The sequence below is a fragment of the Somniosus microcephalus genome, unplaced genomic scaffold (assembly GCF_052327205.1).
Source record: "Somniosus microcephalus isolate GS21.2 unplaced genomic scaffold, FLI_Smic_1.0 unresolved_chr4, whole genome shotgun sequence".
In the NCBI taxonomy this organism is placed as follows: domain Eukaryota; kingdom Metazoa; phylum Chordata; class Chondrichthyes; order Squaliformes; family Somniosidae; genus Somniosus; species Somniosus microcephalus.
The window spans coordinates 46,711,097-46,735,983 of record NW_028225182.1 but is presented as its reverse complement, the minus strand read 5'-3'; the positions used below and the strand labels follow the sequence as shown (position 1 = coordinate 46,735,983).

Genomic DNA, 24,887 nt, shown 5'->3' with positions numbered 1-24,887 from the left:
TCAGGAGCTGAAAGCAAAAGGTTCATTTTAAACTAACTCGATCGGTGAGAAACCCACGGGATTGGGTCGAACATTTGTTTTACACCCCGCCCAATGTTACTCTACATTGACTTCAGCCTCACAACTCTGCTGCCCTTCGTTCTAAATCTCCTACATTTAATCCTGTACGTATTGCCCGTCGTTTTTCACTCCTCAACTGCTAGGAATAAGAAGGTTCATGAGGTTGATTCCAGAGATGAAGGGGTTGTCTTATGAAGAAAGGTTGAGCAGGTTGGGCCTATACTCATTGGAGTTTAGAAGAATGAGAGGCGATCTTATTGAAACATATAAGATTCTGAGGGGGCTCGACAGGGTAGATGCAGAGAGGATGTTTCCCCTCGTGGGGGAATCTAGAACTAGGGGACATAATTTCAGAATAAGGGGGCACCCATTTAAATCAGGAATGAGGAGGAATTTCTTCTCGGAGGGTCGTGAATCTTTGGAATTCTCTTCCCCAGAGAGCTGTGGAGGCGGAGTCAGTGAATATATTTAAGGTGGAGAGAGACAGAATATTGAACGATAAGGGAGTCAAGGGTTATGGGGAGCGGGCAGGGAAGTGGAGTTGAGGCCAAGATCAGATCAGCCATGATCTTATTGAATGGCGGAGCAGGCTCGAGGGGCCCAATGACCGACTCCTGCTCCTACGTCTTATGTTCTTATGTTAATAGTCTACTTCTATCTACCCTGTCTCCTCCTTTTATAATTTTGAAAAGTTTTATAATACTGCTCCCGAATCCACAGTGTTCTATCAAAAAAGGACTTAGGGGGAAAAATTTGGTTGCTTTGCGCCTCCCGTTAGTGCCCTAAGTGGGCGCTAATAGGGCACAAAGCAACTAGCGCATGGGCGCAGCGATTTTAGCGCCGCTCGCGAAATTGGGCAGTCGTTTTGCGGTGGCACTAAACACTACCGCCACGGTCTCCTGCGCCCGCAGATCATGATGTCAGTCGAGCGTGCAACGCCCCGGACTGGATATTGAGTCGTGCCCCCTGCCTTAGCATCTGCCGCTAGGAACGACAGGTAGAGGGGAACGTTTTCAAGTCAGGAAGGGGTTAGGGGAGCGCTATTTAAAGGCGGGCGCTTCCTGCCTTTTCTTGTCAGCAAAATGTTTTGGTTTTAACGCTGTCCTAAGGAGTTTTGGCCCTCAGCACCAATTTTGAGGTTCCTAAGCGCCGAGCTCTTTCCCTGGGACTATGCATTAGTGCTTCCAACACAATTGCTTTTGAGGTCTCTCCAGGCCGAGATTCAAGGCTGCAATGTGCAGGGAGTGGCTGGCCAGCAAGATGGCCCCACCCCTTTAAGAACTGGATGGTGCCAGTCTGTCTGGCTTCCATGGTAATGGTCATCGCCTGAGCTTCGGTAGTGCTCTGAGGTAGCGCCTCGCTCCCTGACGTCTGCGCCTTAAGAGAGATGTGTAGCGCCTGATTTAGCACTCAAATCACCTCCAGGGGCGATAGAGGCCAATTTTACAGTCGGAGGCGATAATTAGAGCCGGGCGCTAAGCTTTGCGCCCGGCCAATATTAGTGCCCCGAAATGGGTGGTACCGAATTTATCCCCCTTAACTTTTCAAGCCCTTCTTCACATTTGTGTTTCTTCATATCAGATGACATCTGTGAATCTGTGTTGTGCCATTTCGACAACCTCAATTTCCTTCCTATAGTGCTGAACTCAACATTGCACACAGCACTCCAACTGATGACTTACTAACATTTCATAATTAATTGGCCCAGAAATTCGGGTCACAACGCGCGAGTACGCACGGGGTACTCACCCATAAGCCCAATGGAAGTGCCGGTTTCCTGCATGCACTGCACATGCGCGGGAGACCGGGTTCAGAGGTGGAACGCGTGCACAGGAGAGGCAGCGCGTGCGCATCGAACTTACAGTTTATTTGCAGGTTTTACCGGGAGGGTAAGTCTCCAGAAGTTAGACATGTAAAAAGCAGGCGCAAGGCCTGCTTTTTACAAGGTACGTGGTGAATTAATTAAAATTAAAACATTTTTTCCACAGGTTTATTATTTTTAAATACTTTAAAGCAAGGTAAGTTTATTTTTAGCCCCGTTAGAAAATGTAATTTTTTTTCCAAAAATTTAAATTATTGTTTAAAATAGTTATTTCATGTAATTTATAGTTTATTTTAAAAATGTGATGTTTTTTAAAATTTATTTGAAGATTTAGTGATGTGTTGGGGCTTATAGTATTTATAGGTTTGACACTTATGAATGAAGCATTCCCTGCTACCATTGGCTCTCCATGGCCTACGTGATCTCAGGGGACGCATCGAACTAACTGCGCCCTTGGGATACGCAAGCACTGCGCGCTGGCAGTTGGAGGAGGCCCAGGATCGCAATTTCACAGGGGGCCCACAGCTCAACGGCCAGCGCGGTAGGTAAGTGCAGGTTGTGGGCTTGCACCCGCGGAAGCCCCTGACCCGAATTTCTGGGCCATTAGCTCAATGCGGCCTCTTGCCTTTAACGTTCCATACCTCTTATGATAAAACGTAGAATTAAATTAGCTCTTTTTTGACAGCCTTATCAAATTCAGGTGCTGCCTTTAATGTCCCATGAACCTGTTCCCCCCAAATCCCTGTGCTCTTCCACAGCCCTGACCCTACTTCCATTCAGAGTATAATTATTGTTTTTGTTTACCATAATGTATCACCTCACACTTACTGACATTGAATTCCATCCGCCACTTTCATGCAATTCTCCCATCTTACAAATATCTCGTTGCAGTGTCCTTTGATCTTCTATTAAAGTACCTCCTATTTTGGTATCATCTGCAAACTTCGACATCACACCCTCTAGGGCTATATCCAAATCATTGATGTAAACCAGAAAGTTAGAATGTCTTGTGAAAGGTTGTCCTTATAGCGCTGGTGTGAATTTGATGAGTTGCCAAATATGATACAGGGAGAGGCAATGTACATTTAATGGCACAGTTTTAAAGAGTGTGCAGGGACAGAGGGACCTGGGAGTTAATGTACATAGGTCTCTGAAGGTGGCAGGACATATTGAGAGATTGGTTAGCAAGGCATATGGGATCTTGGGCTTCATTAATAGAGGTATTGAGTACAAAAGTAGAGAAGTTATGCTGAATCTTTATAAAGTGCTGGTTAGGCCACAACTGGAGTATTGCGTCCAGTTCTGGTCACCACACTTTAGGAAGGATGTGAAGGCCCTTGAGAGGGTGCAGAGGAGATTTACCAGAATGGTTCTGGGGATGGGGGATCTTAGCTAGAAGGACAGGTTGGAGAAGCTGGATTTGTTTTTATTAGAGCAAAGGAGGTTGAGGGGTGATTTGATCGAGGTGTACAAGATTATGATGGGTTTGGATACGCTAGACGGGGAAAGGCTGTTCCCACTAGTTGATGGTACAAGGACTAGGGGCCTCAGATTTAAGATTTTGGGCAAGAGATACAGGGGGGGATGAGAAGAAAAGCTTTTTTATGCAGCGAGTGGTGAGGACCTGGAACTCGCTGCCGACGGAAGTGGTGGAAGCGGAGACACTCAATGTTTTCAAGGGGAGATTGGCAAGGCACTTGAGGGAAATAAACTTGCAGGGCTACGGGGATAGAGCGGGGGAATGGGACTGACTGGATTGCTCCACAGGGAGCCGGCACGGACTCGATGAACAGAATGGCCTCCTTCTGTGCCATTATGACTGACTCGGTTAATCCTGGGGATGAGGGGATGGACATATGAGGAGAGGTTGAGTAGATTGGGACTCTACTCATTGGAGTTCAGAAGAATGAGAGGCGATCTTATTGAAACATATAAGATTGTGAAGGGGTTGGATCGGGTGGATGCGGGGAGGATGTTCCCAATGATGGGTGAAACTAGAACTAGGGGGCATAGTCTTAGAATAAGGGGCTGCTCTTTCAAAACTGAGATGAGGAGGAACTACTTCACTCAGAGGGTGGTAGGTCCATGGAATATGCTGCCCCAAAAAGCTGTAGAAGCTACATCATTACATAAATTTAAAACAGAAATAGACAGTTTCCTAGAAGTAAAGGGAATTAAGGGTTACGGGGAGCGGGCAGGAATTTGGACGTGAGTCTAGGTTCGGATCGGTCATGGCCCTGTGGGTAGCGGAGCGGGCCCAGGGGCCGTGTAGCCTGATCCTGCTCCTATTTCGTGTGTCTAATTCTGTTAGATTCAGGAGATGGTTCTGTGATAGTGGATTGGCGGTTAGGATCAGATCAGCCATGATCTTATTGAATGGCGGAGCAGGCTCGAGGGGTCGATTGGCCTACTCCTGCTCCTATTTCTTATGTTCTTATGTTCTATGATTATGCAATCCAATGATTTAACATGATAATGCATAGTTTGACCTTCTGCCATACTCCCCTGCATTCGACGGCCAGATGCAGCGCCTAATTGCAGACCGGATTGAATGACAGTATCTGATCACATGCAATGGTGGGAATCTGCGTCCTTTGTACTTTGTAGGAGGCCGTGAAAACTGAGGCAGGCAAGGACTTCCACAGGCGTTGAGCTTCTGGGTAAGAGTAGGACCCAATACGCTGAGGTTTGATTCCAAGCCAATTGCAGGATGCAAGCAGGGGACGTGTGTGAATTATTTCAACCTCAGACTGAGGTTAGTCATGTGGGATCATGTAGTTATATAATTTATAAAGAACGGTGATTGAATGTTAGAGATTTATTCGAAGTTGGTTAACAGTAAAATTTTATGGCAATGTTTGGTGCATGTTAACAAAAACAAAAGAACAACAACAAACTAATGGAAACATAGGAACATCGAAACATTGAAACATAGAAGATAGGAGCAGGAGTAGGCCATTCAGCCCCTCGAGCCTGCTCCGTCATTTAATATCATGGCTGATCATCCAAATTCAGTACCCTGTCCCTGCTTTCTTCCCATATCCTTTGATCCCTTTAGCCTTAAGAAATATATCTAACTCCCTCTTGAATATATTTAATGAATTGGCCTCAACTGCCTTCTGTGGTAGAGAATTCCACAGGTTCACCACTCTCTGGGTGAAGAAATTCCTCCTCATCTCAGTCCTAAATGGCTTACCCCTTATCCTTAGACTGTGACCCCTGGTTCTGGACTCCTCCGCCATCGGGAACATCCTTCCTGCATCTAGTCTGCCTAGTCCTGTTAGAATTTTATAAGTTTCAATGAGATCCCCTCTCATTCTTCTAAACTCTAGCAAGTATAAGCCCAATCGACCCAATCTCTCTTCATACGTCATTCCCACCATCCCAGGTATCAGTCTGGTGAATCTTCGCTGCACTCCCTCCATGGCAAGAACATCCTTCCTCAGATCAGGTGACCAAAACTGCACACAATACTCAAGGTCTGGTCTCACCAAGTCCCTGTACAATTGCAGCAAGACATCCTTGCTCCTGTACTCGAATCCTCTCGCTGTGAAGGCCAACATACCATTTGCCTTCTTAACCGTCTGCTGCACCTGCATGCTTACCTTCAGCGACTGGTGCACAAGGACACCCAGGTCTCGTTGCACTTCACCTTTTCCCAATCTATTGCCGTTCAGATAATAATCTGTCTTCCTGTTCTTGCCACCGAAGTGGATAACCTCGCATTTATCCACATTATACTGCATTTGCCATGCATCTGCCCAATCACCCAACCTGTCCAAATCATACTGGAGTTTCTCTGCATCCTCCTCACAGCATATACGCCCACCCAGCTTTGTGTCGTCTGCAAACTTAGAGATATTACATCTAGTTCCCTCATCTAGATCATTAATATATATTGTGAATAGCTGGGGCCCTAGCACCGATTCCTGCGGTACCCCACTAGTAACTGCCTGCCACTCAGAAAAAGACCCGTTGATTCCAACTCTTTGCTACCTGTCTGCCAACCAGTTCTCTATCCAAGACAGTACCTTACCCCCAATCCCGTGTGCTTTAACTTTGCATGCTAATCTCTTATGCGGGACCTTATCGAAAGCCTTCTGAAAGTTCAAATAATGTAGGTCACTCAGCCCCTGGAGCCTGTTCCACCATTTAATGAGATCATGGCTGATCTGTATCTTAACTCCAGCTACCCAGCTTGGTTCCATCACCCTTTATACCCTTGCCTAACAAAACTATTATCGATCTCAGTCTTGAAGATTTCAATTGATTCCCAGCAGTGGCGGGGGGGGGGAGAGTTCCAGATTTCCAGTACCCTTTGTGTGAAGACACTGTAGTTAGCTTTGTGAAGATCCTCTGTTATCTAATGTTCTGCAATTGTAACTATAGTTTCACTCCTGAATGACCCAGCTCTAATTTTAAGATTGTGCCCCCTTGTTTTGGATTTTCCCACCAGAAGAAATTGTTTCTCTCTGTGTCTGCCCGAATGAATCACTTGAAATAGCTGAATTAAATAACCCTTCAATATTCTAAACCCTAACACTTCAACTGGGTGAATGTAGAGATAAGAACCTATACCGTACTGACCTGAGAACGCCTAGCCTGCATTTTGTTCCCCACTCACACTCTTTGGTTTATTGACTAGCAAATCCTTACTAGCTTCCTGCTATAGTAACATCACCTGAGATCTGGAGGCCATTGAATATTGGCTCTTCCTGTTTTCCATTTCCTATTTTAAGGAACGTTTCTGCCTTAAAGTTGTAGCCGTGACCCTTCATTCTGAATTAAAGAATTTTTATCACTTCCAGAAGGGAAAAAACCCCATAAAACTCCAAAGAACGAACTCACCCACTAATTAGAAAGTAAAGTCTTTTATTTTACCTGCCAAGGACTTCTACAATTACAATTGCAGAACACTAGATAAGAGAGGATCTTCACAAAGCTAATTACAGCTCCACTTTGTGCATTCTACCATATCTCCATTCTCACATGATTGGCACCTTCCTTCGCCATACTGTACAATCACGGCAGCACAACTCTGTCGCCTGCCTGCCTGACAATGACTGGATCAAATTATACATTGCAGACAAAGGGCTGGATTTTGCCAGCCCTGAGGAGGCAGGTTTGGAGGCGGGACTGCCGGGAAAATGGCAGAATTTGGGGGCGGGTGCCCAACCCGCCTCCATCCGGGAAGGGGATTAATGCCAATTAACTGCCTGTTAACAGGTAGTTAACAGGCAGATTTTTGGCTAACCCCTATTTTGAGCCCTGAAGTGTGGGCTTCCCGACGGCTCTGAACCTCGCCAGGGTCAGCGAGGCGGGCCGTCGGTCTGCGGGGGTCGGAGGGGTCGAGCTGTCCGGTGTGCAGGTGAGTGATGGGTGCATGTGTGCAGAGGTAAGTGTGTGAGGTGTGTGTAAAGTGTTTTAATAAGTTTTACTTACCTTTACTTCTTCCTGCAGGCTTCCTCCCTTCAGGTCTCGGGAGTCCCTCAGCTCAACGGCACAGAAAGCAGAATGGCCGCTGAACTGTCAAAAGCTGCAGCCTTCTGCTTTCTGGTCTGGAGAGATCTCTAACTGAGTCTGAGTAGAAGGACTCAAGTTAGAAGACAGATTGTCAGTGTTTGACAGCTTCGCAGAGCTGTCAAACGATGACATTTCATCTGTCAAATGCTCTTGACAGATGAAACGGCACGCACTGACGTCACCTGTAAGTGGCTTTCCCTTAATTGGCCTGCTAAGCCTGCTGGGCGGGCTTAACAAGGTCAATCAAGGGAAAATAGCGTGGGTTGGCCACAAGTCGATGGAGGCGGGACTACAACCCAAAAAGTGGGAGCCCCGCCTCCAAAAGCTCCCCATTGACAATATCCAGCCCAAAGTGTTGGGTGTGTCTTGTCCTCCAAGGTGACCAATCCAAAATTTGATCCAATCCACTTGCATTTCAAATAGTCGCAGCCAACATTCTTCGCTCTATGAAGAACAATGCCAGCTTCTCTAGTGTCTCTCCATCACTGAAGTCCTCATGCTGAGGCCTGTTGCTGTCGGAAGGATGTGAGGCCAGAAATCCGCCTCTGTTGCAGGGCTGGCCCTGCTCCAAGTTGCCTGGAACATTTTGTGTTAACGACACATGGCCGGGACAGCCAAGGTTTTTCCACCATCTCACAATATAAGTGTAGATGGATCACTCCCAGTGTTATCAGTATCGCCTGGTGAGAGTGCAGAAATCCGGATTTCCTGGGCAGGAGCTAAAATCCGCCACTGCGAGTCGGTGACAAGGTTTGAGTTTAGGAATTACTAGCTGTATTTTGTGCTGTGCAGTACCTAAGAATGGGTATACTTGCCATAGAGGGAGTGCAGTGAAGGTTCACCAGGCTGATTCCTGGGATGGCAGGACTGTCGTATGAGGAGAGATTGGGTCGACTAGGCCTAGAGTTTAGAAGAATGAGTACAGGAACAAGGATGTCTTGCTGCAGTTGTACAGGGCCTTGGTGAGACCACATCTTGAGTATTGTGTGCAGTTTTGGTCACCTTATCTGAGGAAGGATGTTCTTGCCATGGAGGGAGTGCAGTGAAGATTCACCAGACTGATACCTGGGATGGCAGGGATGACATATGAGGAGAGATTGGGTCGACTGAGCTTATACTCGCTGGCGTTTAGAAGAATGAGAGGGGATCGCATTGAAACTTATAAAATTCTAACAGGACTAGACAGACTAGATGCAGGAAGGATGTTCCCGATGGCAGGGGAATCCAGAACCAGGGGTCACAGCCTAAAGATAAGGGGTAAGCCATTTAGGACAGAGATGAGGAATTTCTTCACCCAGAGAGTGGTGAACCTGTGGAATTCTCTACCACAGAAGGCAGTTGAGGCCAATTCATTAAATATATTCAAGAAGGAGTTAGATATATTTCTTAAGGTTAAAGGGATCAAGGGAAATAGGGAGAAGGCAGGGACAGGGTACTGAGTTTAGATGATCAGCCATGATCTCATTGAATGGCGGAGCAGGCTCGAGGGGCCGAATGGCCGACTCCTGCTCCTATCTTCTATGTTTCTATGAGAGGGGATCTCATTGAAACATATAACATTCTGACAGGGCTAGACAGACTGGATGCAGGGAGTATGTTTCCCCTGGCTAGGAGGTCTAGAACGAGGGGTTACATTCTCAGGATACGGGGTAGGACATTTAGGACTGAGATGAGGAGAAATATCTTCACTCAGAGGGTGGTGAACCTGTGGAATTCTCTACCACAGAAGGCTGTGGAGGCTCAGTCACTGAATATATTTAAGAAGATCGATAGATTTCTAGACACAAAAGGCATCAAGGGGTATGGGGAGAGAGCGGGAATATGGTATTGAGATAGAGGATCAGCCATGGCCATATTGAATGGCGGAGCAGGCTCGAAGGGCCGAATGGCCTACTCTTGCTCCTATTTTTCTATGTTTCTATGTAAGTGGACTGGATAGGACAAATCATGTAAATGGTGGGAGACGGTCAGATGAATGTATTCTGTCACTAATATCAATGTTTTCCAGAGACTGAAACATATTGGCCCAGAAATTCGGGTCGGGGGCTTCCCGCGGGTGCAAGCCCCCGACCTGCACTTACCTAGCGTGCCGGCCATTGAGCTGTGGGCCCCCGTGGGATTCCGGTCCTGGGCCTCCTCCAACTGCTGGCGCGCTGTGCTTGCGTATCCCAGGGGCGCAGTTAGTTTGAAGCGTCCCCTGGGCTCACGTGGGCCATGGAGAGCCAATGGTAGCAGGGAATGCTTCATTCATAAGTTTGACAGGAAGAGCTGTCAAACCTATAAATACTATAAGCCCCAAAACATCACTAAAACTTCAAATAATTTTTTTTTTAAATCACATTTTTAAAATAACTATAAATTACATGTAATAACTATTTTAAACAATAATTTAAATTTTTGAAAAAATTAATTACATTTTCTAACGGGGCTAAAAATAAACTTACCTTTCTTTACAGTATTTAAAAATAATAAACCTGTGAAAAAATGTTTTAATTTTAATTAATTCACCACTTACCTTGTTAAAAGCAGGCCTTGCGCCTGCTTTTTAAAAGTGTAACTGCTGGAGACTTACCCTCCCGGAAAAACCTGCAAAAAAAACGTAAGTTCGATGCGCACGCGCTGCCTCTCCGGTGCACGCGATCCACCTGTCAACCCCTTCTTTCAAGGTAACGGAAGTTCCGGTTTCCCGCACATGCGCAGTGCATGCAGGAAACCGACACTTTCGTTTGGCTTACGCGTGAGTACCCCATGTGTACTCACCCATGGAGACCCGAATTTCTGGGCCTAAACATTCAGGATAATACCATCCTGTGAATGAAAATATTTACCTTGACTAATTTTCATGATTGTGACAGGAGTGCAGTCGGGGAGAGGCGGTGCAAACTGTAGAAATGGTGTGAGATGATATTCTTGCAAGGGATAATAAATTTCATGAGAACAAAGCTTTCGTGTTATTTAGTTAGAAGCAGGTGAAGAAATTCAGATATTCAAACACAGTGGTACTTGGTGTTTTCTGAAAGGTTAATTATTGCTCATGATTTGCTCTATCCAGTCCAGATAATTGACCACTTTAGTGTAGAAACCGACCGTGCCGCATTTTATTCCCCAGGATACGATGCCCCCGACGAAGAACTCGTTCTTTCTGGGTTTGGGACGGGCGAACACGAACGCTCCCCCGCTGTCGCCTTGGCAAGAGTCCGAACCTCCCTCGTCGCCAGCGCAGATCATATTGTCCGTGATGGTGACCTGATGCCCCGCTGTTTGATTGCGGCACTCCTCCAAGTCTCTTACCGGCAGCCGCACAAACATCAGGTCGGTGGGCAACGTATCATTTTCGGTGACCCCCCAGCCAGAAACCAGTCCGACTTTATTCGCAGGTAACCCGTGTTGCGAGTCTCTCCTGGGGAGGCACACGGGGGAGAGATCAGGGCCCAATTGAACCTCGGATCTGAGTCTCACCAGAGCGATGTCATTGTCATAATTATGGCCCCCCACTTGGCCTTTGGGATGCTTGTAACCGGGGTGGATGAACACCTCTTCGTAGAGCAACCGTGTCCCGCGGTTTTTTTGTTTCAGGCTGGTGATGCCAGCAATCATGGAGAAACTGGGCGCCTTGTGAACGACGTGGGCAGCGGTGAGGACCCACCGATCCGATATAAGCGCCCCTGCACCTCTCGGCTGCTGGAACAGGACTTGCCAAGGGAAGTTGCCTCTCTTTGCTTCGGTCCCCTTGAGAACCCGTTCACGGAAGATGACAGGATTGCTTGGCTTGCCACACACTGTAAGATATCCAAAGGGTCAGCTTAGACAAGTCAGCAACTATCTCTTAAAACATAGGAATATAAGAAATAGGAGCAGGAGTAGGTAATTTGGGCCTTCGCACCTCCTCTGCCATTCAATGAAACCTTGGCGATCTCAACTCCACTTTCCCGCACTATCCCTATATCCCTTGTATCCCTTGATTCCCTGAGTGTTCAAAAATCTATTGATCTCAGTCTTCAATATACTCAATGACTGAGCATCCAGAGCCCTATCAGGTAGAGATCTCCAAAGGTTCACCGCCCTCTCAGTGAAGAAATTTCTCATCTCAGCCCAAAATTGCCCACCTCTTATTCTGAGACTGAGACCCCTGGTTCTAGACTCCCCAGCCAGGGGAAACATCCTCCCAGCATCTACCCTCTCCTCTTCCACCTAGAAGGACAAGGGCAGCAGGCGCATGGGAACACCACCACCTCCAAGTTCCCCTCCAAGTCACACACCATCCTGACTTAGAAGTATATCGGCCGATCCTTCATCGTCGCTGGGTCAAAATCCTGGAACTCCCTCCCTAACAGCACTGTGGGAGCACCTTCACCACGCGGACTGCAGCGGTTCAAGAAGGCAGCTCACCACCACCTTCTCGAGGGCAACTAGGGATGGGCAATAAATGCTGGCACTGCCAGTGACGTCCACATCCCATAATCAAATTAAAAAAAAGCCCCTTAAAAATGTTATATGTTTCAATGAGATCACCTCTCATTCTTTAAAACTCGAGGGAACATAGGCCTAGTCTACTCAATCTCCGCTCATAGGACAATCTCCCCATCCCAGGAATCAGTCTAGAAAGCCTTTGTTGCACTCGCTCTATCCTTCCTTAGTTAAGGAGACCAAAACTGTACCCAGTACTCCAGGTGTGGTCTCACCAAGGCCCTATATAATTGCAGTAAGACTTTACTCTTATACTCCAATCCTTTTGTAATAATGGCTAACATACCATTTGCTTTGCCATTAACTGCTCCTCAAACCGGCCGCTCTGTTCATTGGGGCCATGTATCAAGTGGGGAGTCAATTCAGTTCAATAGAACAATCTGTTCAGTCCCTTATCTGCAAATGGTGATTGATGCTCCTGTTCCAGCAACATAGGACCAGTGGTAGGACATTCAGCCTCTTGAGCCTGTTCCGCCATTCAGTTAGATCATGTTCTGTTCCACACGTCTCAGAAGTTTTACTTTACTCTTCCCCAATTGGCCTTTTATTATGCACCCATCCAGAATTAGTGCCCGCACACTTGTCTGCCATGAGCACATCAGTAAAGCATGCTGGAGTTCCAACCCACACCCCCCGCAGCGGTCACTGGATTACAGTTTGTGCTGTGGTGCACTTCATCCCTACTCCTCATCAGTGCCTAAGCACTGTGTAAATCAGTCACATGTTCTAAGGATAAGGGGTCGGCCATTTAGGACAGAAATGAGGAGGAATTTCTTCACCCAGAGAGTGGTGAACCTGTGGAATTCTCTACTCACAGAAGGCAGTAGAGGCCAATTCATTAAATATATTCAAGAAGGAGTTGGATATATTTCTCAAGGCTAAAGGGATCAAGGGGTATGGGGAGAAAGCAGGTACCGGGTACTGAATTTGGATGATCAGCCATGATCGCATTGAATGGCGGAGCAGGCTGGAAGGGCCGAATGGCCTACTCCTGCTCCTATCTTCTATGTTTCTATGTACATCCTGAACTGGAGCACTCTGGGCTATGGTGTGCTTAATATCGACTGATCAGTGTCAAATATGGTGTAAATTAGGTACCCTAAGTGACGTAAGAAAACTACGAGGCACTTAGTCTAAGCGTTAAACAAAGCTTTAATCAACTGTTTTACAACATGGAGGTCTAGTTGTGTACTTCACTAGTTCCTGTTAAGAATGTCCTGCGCAAGCTGGGCCTGTGCCCGAGTATTTAGACTCTCCATGGACAGCGCCACCCACAGGCCACTCAGTATTATTTCATAAGTCTTTCTTTCATGAATGACTGATTCATGTCACTAAGCTTGAGCCATTTCTACCACAGTGTCATGTGATCAGTGAACAGACACAGTAAATTGGTTACACTCAACAGGAGCACACTGTACTATCTCGTGCTTAATCTTTACTCCTTTCAGCGCCGTTAGTATTGTGCACATGACTGACAGAGTCGTTCTCAGTGTGCAAGGGGCACTTGTGTTTGCAATGCTAGTATCAGCTGAGAGGAGCTCCAACAACACTCAAGAAGCTCGAGACCGTCCAGGACAAAGCAGCCTGCTTGATTTGGCACCCCACCCACCATCTTAAACATTCACTCCCTCCACTACCGGCACACCGTGGCTGCAGTGTGTACCGTCTACAAGATGCACTGCAGCAACTCGCCAAGGCTTCTTCAACAGCACCTCCCAAACCCGCGACCTCTACCACCTAGAAGGACAAGGGCAGCAGGCGCATGGGAACACCACCACCTCCAAGTTCCCCTCCAAGTCACACACCATCCTGACTTAGAAATATATCGGCCGTTCCTTCATTGTCGCTGGGTCAAAATCCTGGAACTCCCTCCCTAACAGCACTGTGGGAGCACCTTCACCACACGGACTGCAGCGGTTCAAGAAGGTGGCTCACCACCACCTTCTCGAAGGCAATTAGGGATGGGCAATAAATGCTGGGCCTTGCCAGCGATGCCCAGATCCCAGGAATCAATTAAAAAAAAGTTGGTGCCTGGAGGTACATGAAGAGCCATCAGGTCCGAATGAGGTTGCTGCCTTCTACCTCAGAGACACAAGGGGTAGATTTTACTCTTTGAGGCCAGGGCGTGTGAATTTTGCGAGGCAGAAACTCTTGTGGCAAAATTGGCCATGAGCCACTCATCCGATTTCATCCGTTAAAATCACTGGATGGAAAACCGTGAGCACCTTGTTGTCCCATCCTGTGATGGGGGCTCCTACTCCCGTCTAGCTCTGAGACCCCAGCGTGAAGAGGGAGATTTACCCACAGGCCTCGGTGAACTGCAACTTGGTGTTTGGCCCCAGTACCCTTTCGCTCTTTGTTCCCAGTGTGCAATAATGTCTAATAGTCAGGTTTAGAAACAATGCTAAACAACCTGTGACGTAAGAAAACTACTAGGCACTTGGTCTAAGCGTTAAACAAAGCTTTAATCAACTGTTTTACAACATGGAGGTCCAGCTGTGTCCTTCACTAGTTCCTGTTAAGAATGTCCTGAGCAAGCTGGGCCCGTGCTCGAGTATTTATACTCTCCCTGGACAGCGCCACCCGCAGGCCACTCCGTATTATTACATAAGTCTTTCTTTCATGAATGACTGATTCATGTCAACCTGTTTAAAATACGGGGTGAATTCACACTTTTAATGGAGGGTGGGGAACGGGCGGTAGTGCGTCAGTCTTTTTTGTTTCCATCGAAGTCAAAAAAATTTGCCCCAATGGAGAGTAAAATCGGGTGCGACGCAAAAACCAACGTGGCACCCGATCCCGTCCATTTCTTCTTTTTCCCACATTTATGGTCATAATAAATTTTTTCAACTTTTTCCACTATAAATTTCTGTGTCCATATTCATAATGGAAGGCCACATGTGAACTTATTATTAATTAGTTAATCCGTTTTTCAGACTGGAGGATGGTAGACAGTGGTGTTCCCCAAGGCTCAGTGCTGGGGCCACTGCCTTTTTTGATATATATAAATGACCTGGATATTGGAATAGACAGTAGAATTTCTAAATTTGCCGATGACACCAAACCTGGGGGTGTGGCAAACAGTAAGGATGATACCACTTGACTGCAACAGGACATAGAAATGCTAGCAGAATGGGCAGAGAAGTGGCAGATGGAGTTTAATACGGAGAAGTGTGAGGTGATGCATTTTGGCAGAAGGAACAGGGAGAGGCAATATACACTTAATGGCACAGTGTGTGCGGGGACAGAGGGACCTGGGAGTTAAAGTACATAGGTCCCTGAAGGTGGCAGGACATATTGAGAAAGTGGTTAGCAAAGCATATGGGATCTTGGGCTTCATAAATAGAGGTATTGAGTACTAAAGTAGAGAAGTTATGCTGAACCTTTATAAAGCACTGGTTAGGCTACAACTGGAGTGTTGCATCTAGTTCTGGTCACCACACTTTAGGAAGGATGTGAAGGCCCTCAAGAGGGTGTAGAGGAGATTTACCAGAATGGTTCTGGGGGTGGGGGATCTTAGCTACAACGGCAAGTTGGAGAAGCTGGATTTGTTTTCATTAGAGCAAAGGAGGTTGAGGGGTGATTTGATAGAGGTGTTCAAGATTATGACGGGTTTGGATAGGCTAGACGGGGAAAGGCTGTTCCCACGAGTTGATGGTACAAGGATTGGGGACACAGGTTTAAAGTTTTGGGCAAGAGATACAGGGGGGATGTGAGAAAAACTTTTTTACGCAGCGAGTGGTGAGGACCTGGAACTCGCTGCCGACGGAAGTGGTGGAAGCGGAGACACTCAATGTTTTCAAGGGGAGACTGGATAGACACTTGAGGGAAATAAACTTGCAGGGCTACGGGGATAGAGTGGGGGAATGGGATTGACTGGATTGTTCTACAGAGAGCTGGCGTGGACTCGATGGGCCGAATGGCCTCCTTCTGTGCCGTTATGACTCTATGGGCTGGATTTTCATTGAGGAGGCTGGACTACAACTTTTGGGGTTGTAGTCGCGCCTCCATCGAGTTGTGGCAAACCCACGCGATTTTGACTTGATTGACCTTGTTGAGCCCACCCAGTGGGCTCAGCAGGCCAATTAAGGGCCACCCGGCAACAGGTGACGTCACAGATTGACATTTCACCTGTCAAGACCTTTTGACAGATGAAATATCAGCGTTTGACAGCTGTTTGAAGCTGTCAAACACTGACAATCTGTACTCTAAGTTAATTCCTTTCTCTCAGGATGATTTAGAGATCTCCCCAGAACAGGAAGCTGAATGCTACAACTTTTGACAGCTCGCGGCCATTCTGCTTTCTGTGCTGGTGAGATGAGGGACTCCTGAGACTTGAAGGAAGGAAGGCTGTAAACGTAAGTAAAACTTCTTTAAACACTTTAAACACACTTGCCTCTGCACTCATGCGCCCATCACTCACCTGAACACCGGACATCTCGAACACTCCAAGCCCGACCACCTGCCTCGCTAACTTGCCGTGATTTGGAGTCGTCGGGAATCCCACACTTCACCAATGAAAATAGGGATTATGCTAAAAACTGCCTGTTAACTACCTGTTAACAGGCAGTTAATTGGCACTAATCCCCTTCCCGCCTCAGGGAGGCGGGTCCCAGCACGGGTTGGGTACCCGCCTCCTTTGAAACTGGCATGAAGGCGGGATGGGTTTGTGCACCCCCGATTTCGGAATTTTAACCCCCCACACGCCTCCAATCCCGCCTCCACGGCCCAATGAAAATCCTGCCCTATAACTCTAATGTACATTCGTCATTAACTCTTACCTGGTGCGCACTTAGGGAGGGCTTGCCCTGTCCGATTATTTTCCCACATTCCTTCAGCTGTGCAAAGGAAGTCTCCTGTCAATAAAATGCAACAAAGTTGTAAATAGCAGAGTTCACTAAATCACAAAAATATAATGGCCCAGAACTTCGGGTCCCCACGGGTGAGTACGCGTTGAGTACTCACGCGTTGGCCCAATGGAAGTGCCGGTTTCGTGCATGCACTGCACATGTGCGGGAAACCGGAACTTCCGTTCCCTTAAAGGAAGGGGTTCACAGGTGGAACGCGTGCGCCGGAGAGGCAGCGTGTACACCTGGAACTTTCATTTTTTTCCCAGGTTTCTCCGGGAGGGTAAGTCTCCAGCAGCTACGCTTGTAAGAAGCAGTCGCAAGGCTCTTCCTGTCAAATTTATGAATGGGCATTCCCTGCCACCATTGGCACTCCATGGCCCACGTGATCCCAGGGGACGCTTCGAACTAACTGCGCCCCTGGGATACGCAAGCACTGCGCGCCGGCAGTTGGAGGAGGCCCAGGATCGGAATCCAACGCGGGCCCACAGCTCAATGGCCAGCGCGCTAGGTAAGTGCAGGTCGGGGGCTTGCACCCGCGGGAAGCCCCCGACCCGAATTTCTGGGCCATTCAGTTGAACAGGCGCTCTGAGCTGTTGCATTTTCAGAATTACAGCCCGAGTGGCCTTTGGATTCATCTCCGAGTTTCTCTTTCTTGTACACGCCCAGCGACCTAGTTTAAACCACCCTCGTCATCAACCAGTTCCAGCCGTGATTGCCTTCCCTGTAAATAGTTTCTGTCCACTGTTCTAAATTGGCTCTTGCCTACCGTGGATCAGAGTCCCCTTCTCCTGCTGTGTTTGGATGTACTTTCACTGTTATACTAAGTATCTTGCAGACCATTTACGAGACCACATAGGGGATGTCTCTTTTCGAGGCTTATGAATCATAGAATCATAGAATTATACAGCATAGAAAGAGGCCATTCGGCACATGGGATTGGGAGCAAGGTACTGACTTGGATAAAGAACTGGTTGGCAGACAGGAGGCAAAGAGTTGGCAGGCAGTGACTAGTTGGGTACCGCAGTGATCGGTACTAGGACCCCAGCTATTCACAATATATATAAATGATCTAGACGAGGGAACTAGATATAATATCTCCAAGTTTGCAGACGACACAAAGCTGGGTGGGCGTGTGTGCTGTGAGGAGGATGCCGAGAAACTCCAGTATGATTTGGACAGGTTGGGTGATTGGGCAGAAGCATGGCAGATGCAGTATAATGTGGATAAATGTGAGGTTATCCACTTTGGTGCCAAAAACAGGAAGGCAGATTATTATCTGAATGGCAATAGATTGGGAGAAGGGGAAGTGCAATGAGACCTAGGTGTCCTTGTGCACCAGTCGCTAAAGGTAAGCATGCAGGTGCAGCAGGCGGTTAAGAAGGCAAATGGTATGTTGGCCTTCGTAGCGAGAGGGTTCGAGTACAGGAACAAGGATGTCTTGCTGCAGTTGTACAGGGCCTTGGTGAGACCACATCTTGAGTATTGTGTGCAGTTTTGGTCATCTTATCTGAGGAAGGATGTTCTTGCCTTGGAGGGAGTGCAGCGAAGATTCACCAGACTGATACCTGGGATGGCAGGAATGATGTATGAAGAGAGATTGGGTCGATTGGGCTTATACTCGCTGGAGTTTAGAAGGATGAGAGGGGATCTCATTGAAACTTATAACATTCTAACAGGACTAGACAGACTAGATGCAGGAAGGATGTTCCCGATGGCTGGGGAGTCCAGAACCAGGGGTCACAGTCTAAGGATAAGGGGTAAGCCATTTAGGACAGAGATGAGGAGGAATTTCTTCACCCAGAGAGTGGTGAACCTGTGGAATTCTCTGCCACAGAAGGCAGTGGACGCCAATTCATTAAATATATTCAAGAAGGAGTTAGATATATTTCTAAATGCTAAAGGGATCAAGGGATATGGGGAGAAGGCAGGGACAGGTACTGAATTTGGATGATCAGCCATGATCTCATTGAATGGCGGAGCAGTCTCGAGAGGCCGAATGGCCTACTCCTGCTCCTATCTTCTATGTTTCTATGTTTCCCCATAGACCTGCAGTTTTTTCCCCCTTCAAGCTATTTCTATGTAACGCTGTGGATCAGCCTACTTCTGTCCGCTGTAATGACCTGTAGGATGTTTTTAGGTGTCAATGATCTAAACTACACACCATGTTCAAAGTTCGGAAGAGACAGAGCACCAGTGACTAAAGTGTCCTTCAGAAACCTGTTCAATTTCTTCAACAGATGCCAATACCTTATACCCTTTGCCACGATTGAGGCTTTATGGGTTCAATACAATAGTACAAGTGTTGGTCTGATCACCACACCATGTGGGCTTAAGTGATGCCTCATTTTAAAGTATTGCCAGTGCTCTGTACTTTTACCACCGTCCCGGCCCAGAACGTAGTGACACATCCTGGGCTTTAGATCCAAGGACGATGCTCTCTGGTACCCAACTCGTCATCCTTCATTTAACGGACTTATAAAATGAGTTGTGAGGAGGGTGCTGTGGTAAACCACTTTTATCGTTCACTATCGTTACACTATGGTTATCACTGTTATATCGTTACACTATGGTTATCACTGTTTACACTGTTGTATCACTACACGAGGTCGCCTCTTGTCACGCTGTTATACCTGGGCTGACCACTGCTGACTCCGCCCATGGCTCCACCTACTTGCCCAGGTATAAAGGTGGTCGACTGGCTGGTATTCCTCCTTGTTGGATCCGATCACCCACGAGGGTGGGCTCTGTTATTTAGCCAATAAAAACCTATAGTTACTGTCTTAACTCGTCGCTTTTCATTGGATGAATTGATAGGTATATCAATTTTATTGGCTAAATTTTGAAATGTCTTTAACGGAGCAGCCAAACGACCAGTCAGACGCCCAGCTACAACAGCCACAGCAGCCGGCCTGGCTGCGAGCCCTCCGACCGCCGTACCTGGATCTAAACCCACAGGCAGCAAACTCAGCCCTCGACTTCAAACACTGGCTGAGCTGTTTCGAATCCTACCTGGGAGAATCCGGCGTGCCTCAGAGATCCAAACTAAGAGTTCTGACCGCCCAAGTGAGCCCTAAAGTATTTGCACTCATCCAGGACCTTACTACATACGAGGCCGCCCTCAACCTGCTGAAAGAGCAGTACCGGAGCCCGGTAAATTCTATGTATGCCAGACATCTCCTAAGATCCCGCCCGCAACAGCCAGGAGAGTCTGTAGATGAATTTTTACGGGCGCTACAAACACTCGGCAGGGACTGTGACTTTAAAGCTGTAACGGCTGCAGAAAATACTGAAGAGAATATCCGCGATGCCTTCGTGAAAGGCCTTCAGTCCGACTACTCACGGCAAAGACTGCTCGAATCAAAGGACCTCGACCTGAACACAGCTGCAGCCCTCGCTCGCTCTCTGGAAGTGGCCCATCGGGATCTCGAGGCGTATTCCAGGTACTGTGCTGCACGACCCTGGGACTCGGGCCCGACCCCGACCGCAATACCCCTCGCACCTCCGCCTCTGGGACCTACCTCAGCGTCGGCATCCCGGACCCGATCGGGACCGCCACCACTGGTACCGGCTGCGACATCGGAGCCCCGCGATCGGGCCACCGGCTGCTTTTTCTGTGGCCAGGCGAAACACCCGAGGGCGCGCTGCCCTGCAAGAAACGCGACCTGCTCCGACTGCCACAAGAAAGGCCACTTCGCGAAGGCCTGCAGGGGGAAAGCCACAGACGCCAGCAGTGCCTCATGCGAGTTGTGGGGGCGGCCATCTTTCATCAAGGCCACAGGTGACAGTATCCCCTCGTGTGAGTCGTGGGGGCGGCCGTCTTTGATCAAGGCCACCGACACTGGCAGTGCCTCATGTGAGTTGTGGGGGCGGCCATCTTCTCCGCCATTTTATGCAACGCCGTGGGCACCGCCATTTTGTTCACCACACTCGACCGCCACCTTGTCTCCAGACCCGACCGCAGCCTCACCCGCAGACTACAGCAGCTCGCTCAGCCATACACTAGCCTCCGTCACACTGGACCAAGCTCGCCCGCATCACCTGTCCAAGTCCATGATGGACATCAAAGTAAATGGCCACGCCACGACCTGCCTGTTCGACAGCGGAAGCACGGAGAGTTTCATCCATCCAGACACGGTGAGCCACTACTCCCTCACTGTCCAGCCAACGCACAACCGGATCTCGATGGCGTCGAGGTCCCATTCAACAGACATCAGCGGATACTGTGTTGTGACCCTGTCGGTTAGGGGCATGGAGTATAAAAATTTTAAACTTCTCGTCCTGCCCCAACTCTGCGCTGCCGTCCTACTAGGGCTGGATTTCCAATCCCACCTTCAAAGTGTCACTTTGGCATACGGTGGACCCCTCCCCTCACTCACAGTCGACAACCAACAGCCTTTAAACCGCCCACCGCGTACCACCTGCGGCCTATCCACCCTCAGGGCTCCGCCCCCCTCCCTGTTCGCCAACCTCACCCGCGACTGTAAACCCGTCGCTACCAAGAGCAGGCGGTACAGCGCCGGGGACAGAGCTTTTATTAGCTCTGAGGTGCAGCGTCTCCTGAAAGAGGGCATCATCGAGAGGAGCAACAGCCCCTGGCATGCCCAGGTCGTAGTCATTAAGACCGGCGATAAAAACCGCCTAGTCATCGACTACAGCCAAACCATAAACCGGTACACCCAGCTGGACGCATACCCCCTTCCCCGCATATCTGATATGGTCAATCAGATTGCACAGTACCGAATATTCTCTACCATCGACCTTAAGTCGGCCTACCACCAACTCCCTATCCGCCCTAAGGACCGCCAGTATACCGCCTTCGAGGCGAATGGCCGCCTCTACCACTTCCTTAGGGTTCCCTTCGGCGTCACCAACGGGGTTTCGGTCTTCCAAAGGGAGATGGACCGGATGGTTGACCAGAACGGGCTGCAAGCCACGTTCCCCTATCTAGATAACGTCACCATCTGCGGCTGCGACTGGCAGGACCATGATGTTAATCTGGAGAGGTTCCTCCGTACGGCCCAACGGCTGAACCTCACCTACAATAAGGAGAAATGTGTGTTTAACACCTCGCGCCTTGCCATCCTCGGCTGCGTAGTAGAGAACGGAGTCATCGGCCCCGACCCCGAAAGAATGCGCCCCCTCATGGAGCTTCCCCTCCCCCACTGTCCAAAGGCGCTGAAGAGGACCCTGGGGCTCTTCACCTACTATGCCCAATGGGTGCTGAATTATGCGGACAAAGCCAGACCCCTCATGAAGTCCGCCTCCTTCCCCCTGACGGCAGAAGCGTGCGCAGCCTTCTCCCTCATTAAGGGAGACATTGCTAAGGCCACAATGCACGCGGTGGATGAGTCTATCCCTTTCCAAGTGGAGAGCGATGCATCTGACTTCGCCCTAGCCGCAACCCTTAACCAGGAGGGGAGACCGGTGGCCTTCTTCTCAAGGACCCTCCAGGGCCCTGAGATCTGACACTCCTCGGTCGAGAAGGAGGCCCAGGCGATCGTGGAGGCTGTACGACGCTGGAGGCATTACCTGGCAGGCAAACGATTTACCCTCCTCACCGACCAACGTTCGGTCGCTTTTATGTTTAATAACAAGCTGAGGGGCAAAATCAAGAACGACAAGATCTTGAGGTGGAGAATCGAGCTCTCCACCTATGATTATGAGATCTTGTACCGGCCTGGTAAACTGAACGAACCCCCAGATGCTCTATCACGAAGTACATGCGCCAACGCACAAATTGATAGACTGCAGACCCTCCACAACGACCTCTGCCACCCCGGAGTCACCAGACTTTACCACTTCATTAAGGCCCGCAACCTGCCCTACTCCATCGAGGAGGTCAGGACCATGACCAGGAACTGCCAAACCTGTGCCGAATGCAAACCGCATTTCTTTAGGCCGGACAGAGCAAGCCTGATCAAGGCCACCCGCCCCTTCGAGCGCTTGAGCATCGATTTTAAGGGGCCCCTCCCGTCCTCTGACCGTAATGTGTACTTCCTCAACATCATTGATGAGTACTCCCGTTTCCCCTTTGCCTTCCCCTGCCCAGACATGACCAGTACCACGGTCATCAAATGCCTGAATGACCTCTTCGCCGTGTTCGGGTTCCCGAACTATATACATAGCGACCGGGGCTCCTCCTTCATGAGCAAGGAACTTCGCCAGTTCCTACTAGCGAGAGGTATTGCTGCAAGCAGGACCACCAGCTACAACCCCCGAGGGAACGGCCAGGTGGAAAGAGAGAGCGCGACTGTCTGGAAGGCCGTTCTCTTAGCCTTAAAGTCCAAGGGCCTCCCAACCTCTCGCTGGCAGGAAGTCCTCCCGGCAGCGCTGCATTCCATCCGGTCACTGCTTTGCACTGCCATTAACGCCACCCCCCATGAACGAATGTTTGTTTTCCCCAGGAAGTCAACTACGGGAACCACGCTACCAACTTGGCTGACCTCTCCGGGGCCCATCTTGCTGCGAAAGCACGCGAGGGCCCATAAAATGGACCCCCTGGCCGAGAGGGTGGACCTCCTGCACGCCAACCCCCAGTACGCCTATGTGGCATACCCAGACGGGCGGGAGGACACAGTCTCCTTACGAGACCTCGCACCCTCGGGCATCCCTGAGACACCACCGTTACCCCCCACCACCCCCCCAAATCCAGCCCAGGTAGACGGCATGCCGGAACCCCACGAGCCTTCGCCGACCACGCAGACACCAGCATTAACATCGGATACTGCATCACCGCCGCCGCTGCTGCGACGATCGGAAAGGCTTACGAGGCCTCCGGACAGACTGACATACCCGAACTGGTAGTACACTTCACCCTGCCGGACTCAAATCTAAACAAGGGGTGAATGTGGTAAACCACTTTTATCGTTCACTATCGTTACACTATGGCTATCACTGTTATATCGTTACACTATGGTTATCACTGTTTACACTGTTGTATCACTACACGAGGTCGCCTCTTGTCATGCTGTTATACCTGGGCTGACCACTGCTGACTCCGCCCATGGCTCCACCTACTTGCCCAGGTATAAAGGTGGTCGACTGGCTGGTATTCCTCCTTGTTGGATCCGATCACCCACGAGGGTGGGCTCTGTTATTTAGCCAATAAAAACCTATAGTTACTGTCTTAACTCATCGCTTTTCATTGGATGAATTGATAGGTATATCAGGTGCAAAGAGACTTCAAGGCGATTTAGACAAGTTGAGTGAGTGGGCAAATACATGGCAGATGCAGTATTACATGGATAAATGTGAAGTTATCCACGTTGGTAGGAAAAACAGAATGGCAGAGTATTATTTAAATGGTGATAGATTGGAAAATGTTGATGTACAGAGGGACCTGGGTGTCCTTGTACACCAGTCACTGAAAGCAACCATGCAGGTGCAGCAAGCAGTTAGGAAGGCAAATGGTATGTTGGCCTTCATTGCAAGAGGATTTGAGTACAGGAGCAAGGATGTCTTACTACAGTTATACAGGGCCTTGGTGAGACCACATCTGGCGTACTGTGTGCAGTTTTGGTCTCCTTACTGAAGAAAGGATATACTTGCCATAGAGGGAGTGCAGCGAAGGTTCACCAGACTGATTCCTGGGATGGCAGGAATGACGTATGAGGAGAGATTGGGTCGACTAGGCCTGTATTCACTAGAGTTTAGAAGAATGAGAGGGGATCTCATTGAAAGGTATAAAATTCTGACAGGGCTAGACAGACTGGGTGCAGGGAGGATGTTTCCCCTGGCTGGGGGGTCGAGAACAAGGGGGTCACAGTTTCAGGGTACGGGGTAGGACATTTTGGACTGCGATGAGGAGAAATGTCTTCACTCAGAGGGTGGTGAACCTGTGGAATTCTCTACCACAGAAGGCTGTGGAGGCCAAATCACTGAATATATTTAAGAAGGAGATCGATAAATTTCTAGACACAAAAGGTGTCAAGGGGTAAAGGGAGAGAGCGGGATTATGGGATTGAGATAGAGGATCAACCATGATCTTATTGAATGGGGCAGAGCAGGCTCGAAGGGCCGAATGGCCAACACCTGCACCTATTTTTCTATGTTTCTATGAACGTGATCACTCAGGCTGATCACAGCAGACCCGAATCCTCATTCAACATCAGCTCCTCACGATTTCCCATCAGCTTGTGCCTGTTTTTTGGGGGATTATGCCATCC

At 48.8% G+C, this 24,887-nt stretch overlaps 1 protein-coding gene across 1 annotated transcript in view; it reads right to left on the bottom strand.

Moving 5' to 3' along the window:
• The window catches only part of LOC147091017 (complement C1s subcomponent-like), an 81,190-nt gene that overhangs the window by 25,819 nt on the left and 30,484 nt on the right, over nucleotides 1-24,887 (bottom strand). Inside the window, exons 8-9 of the mRNA XM_085977155.1 lie at nucleotides 16,654-16,728; nucleotides 10,431-11,184 (exon numbers count right to left, since the gene is read on the bottom strand). Of these exons, the coding sequence (XP_085833281.1) occupies nucleotides 10,431-11,184; nucleotides 16,654-16,728 (829 nt within the window). The remainder of the gene's footprint in view (nucleotides 1-10,430; nucleotides 11,185-16,653; nucleotides 16,729-24,887) is intronic.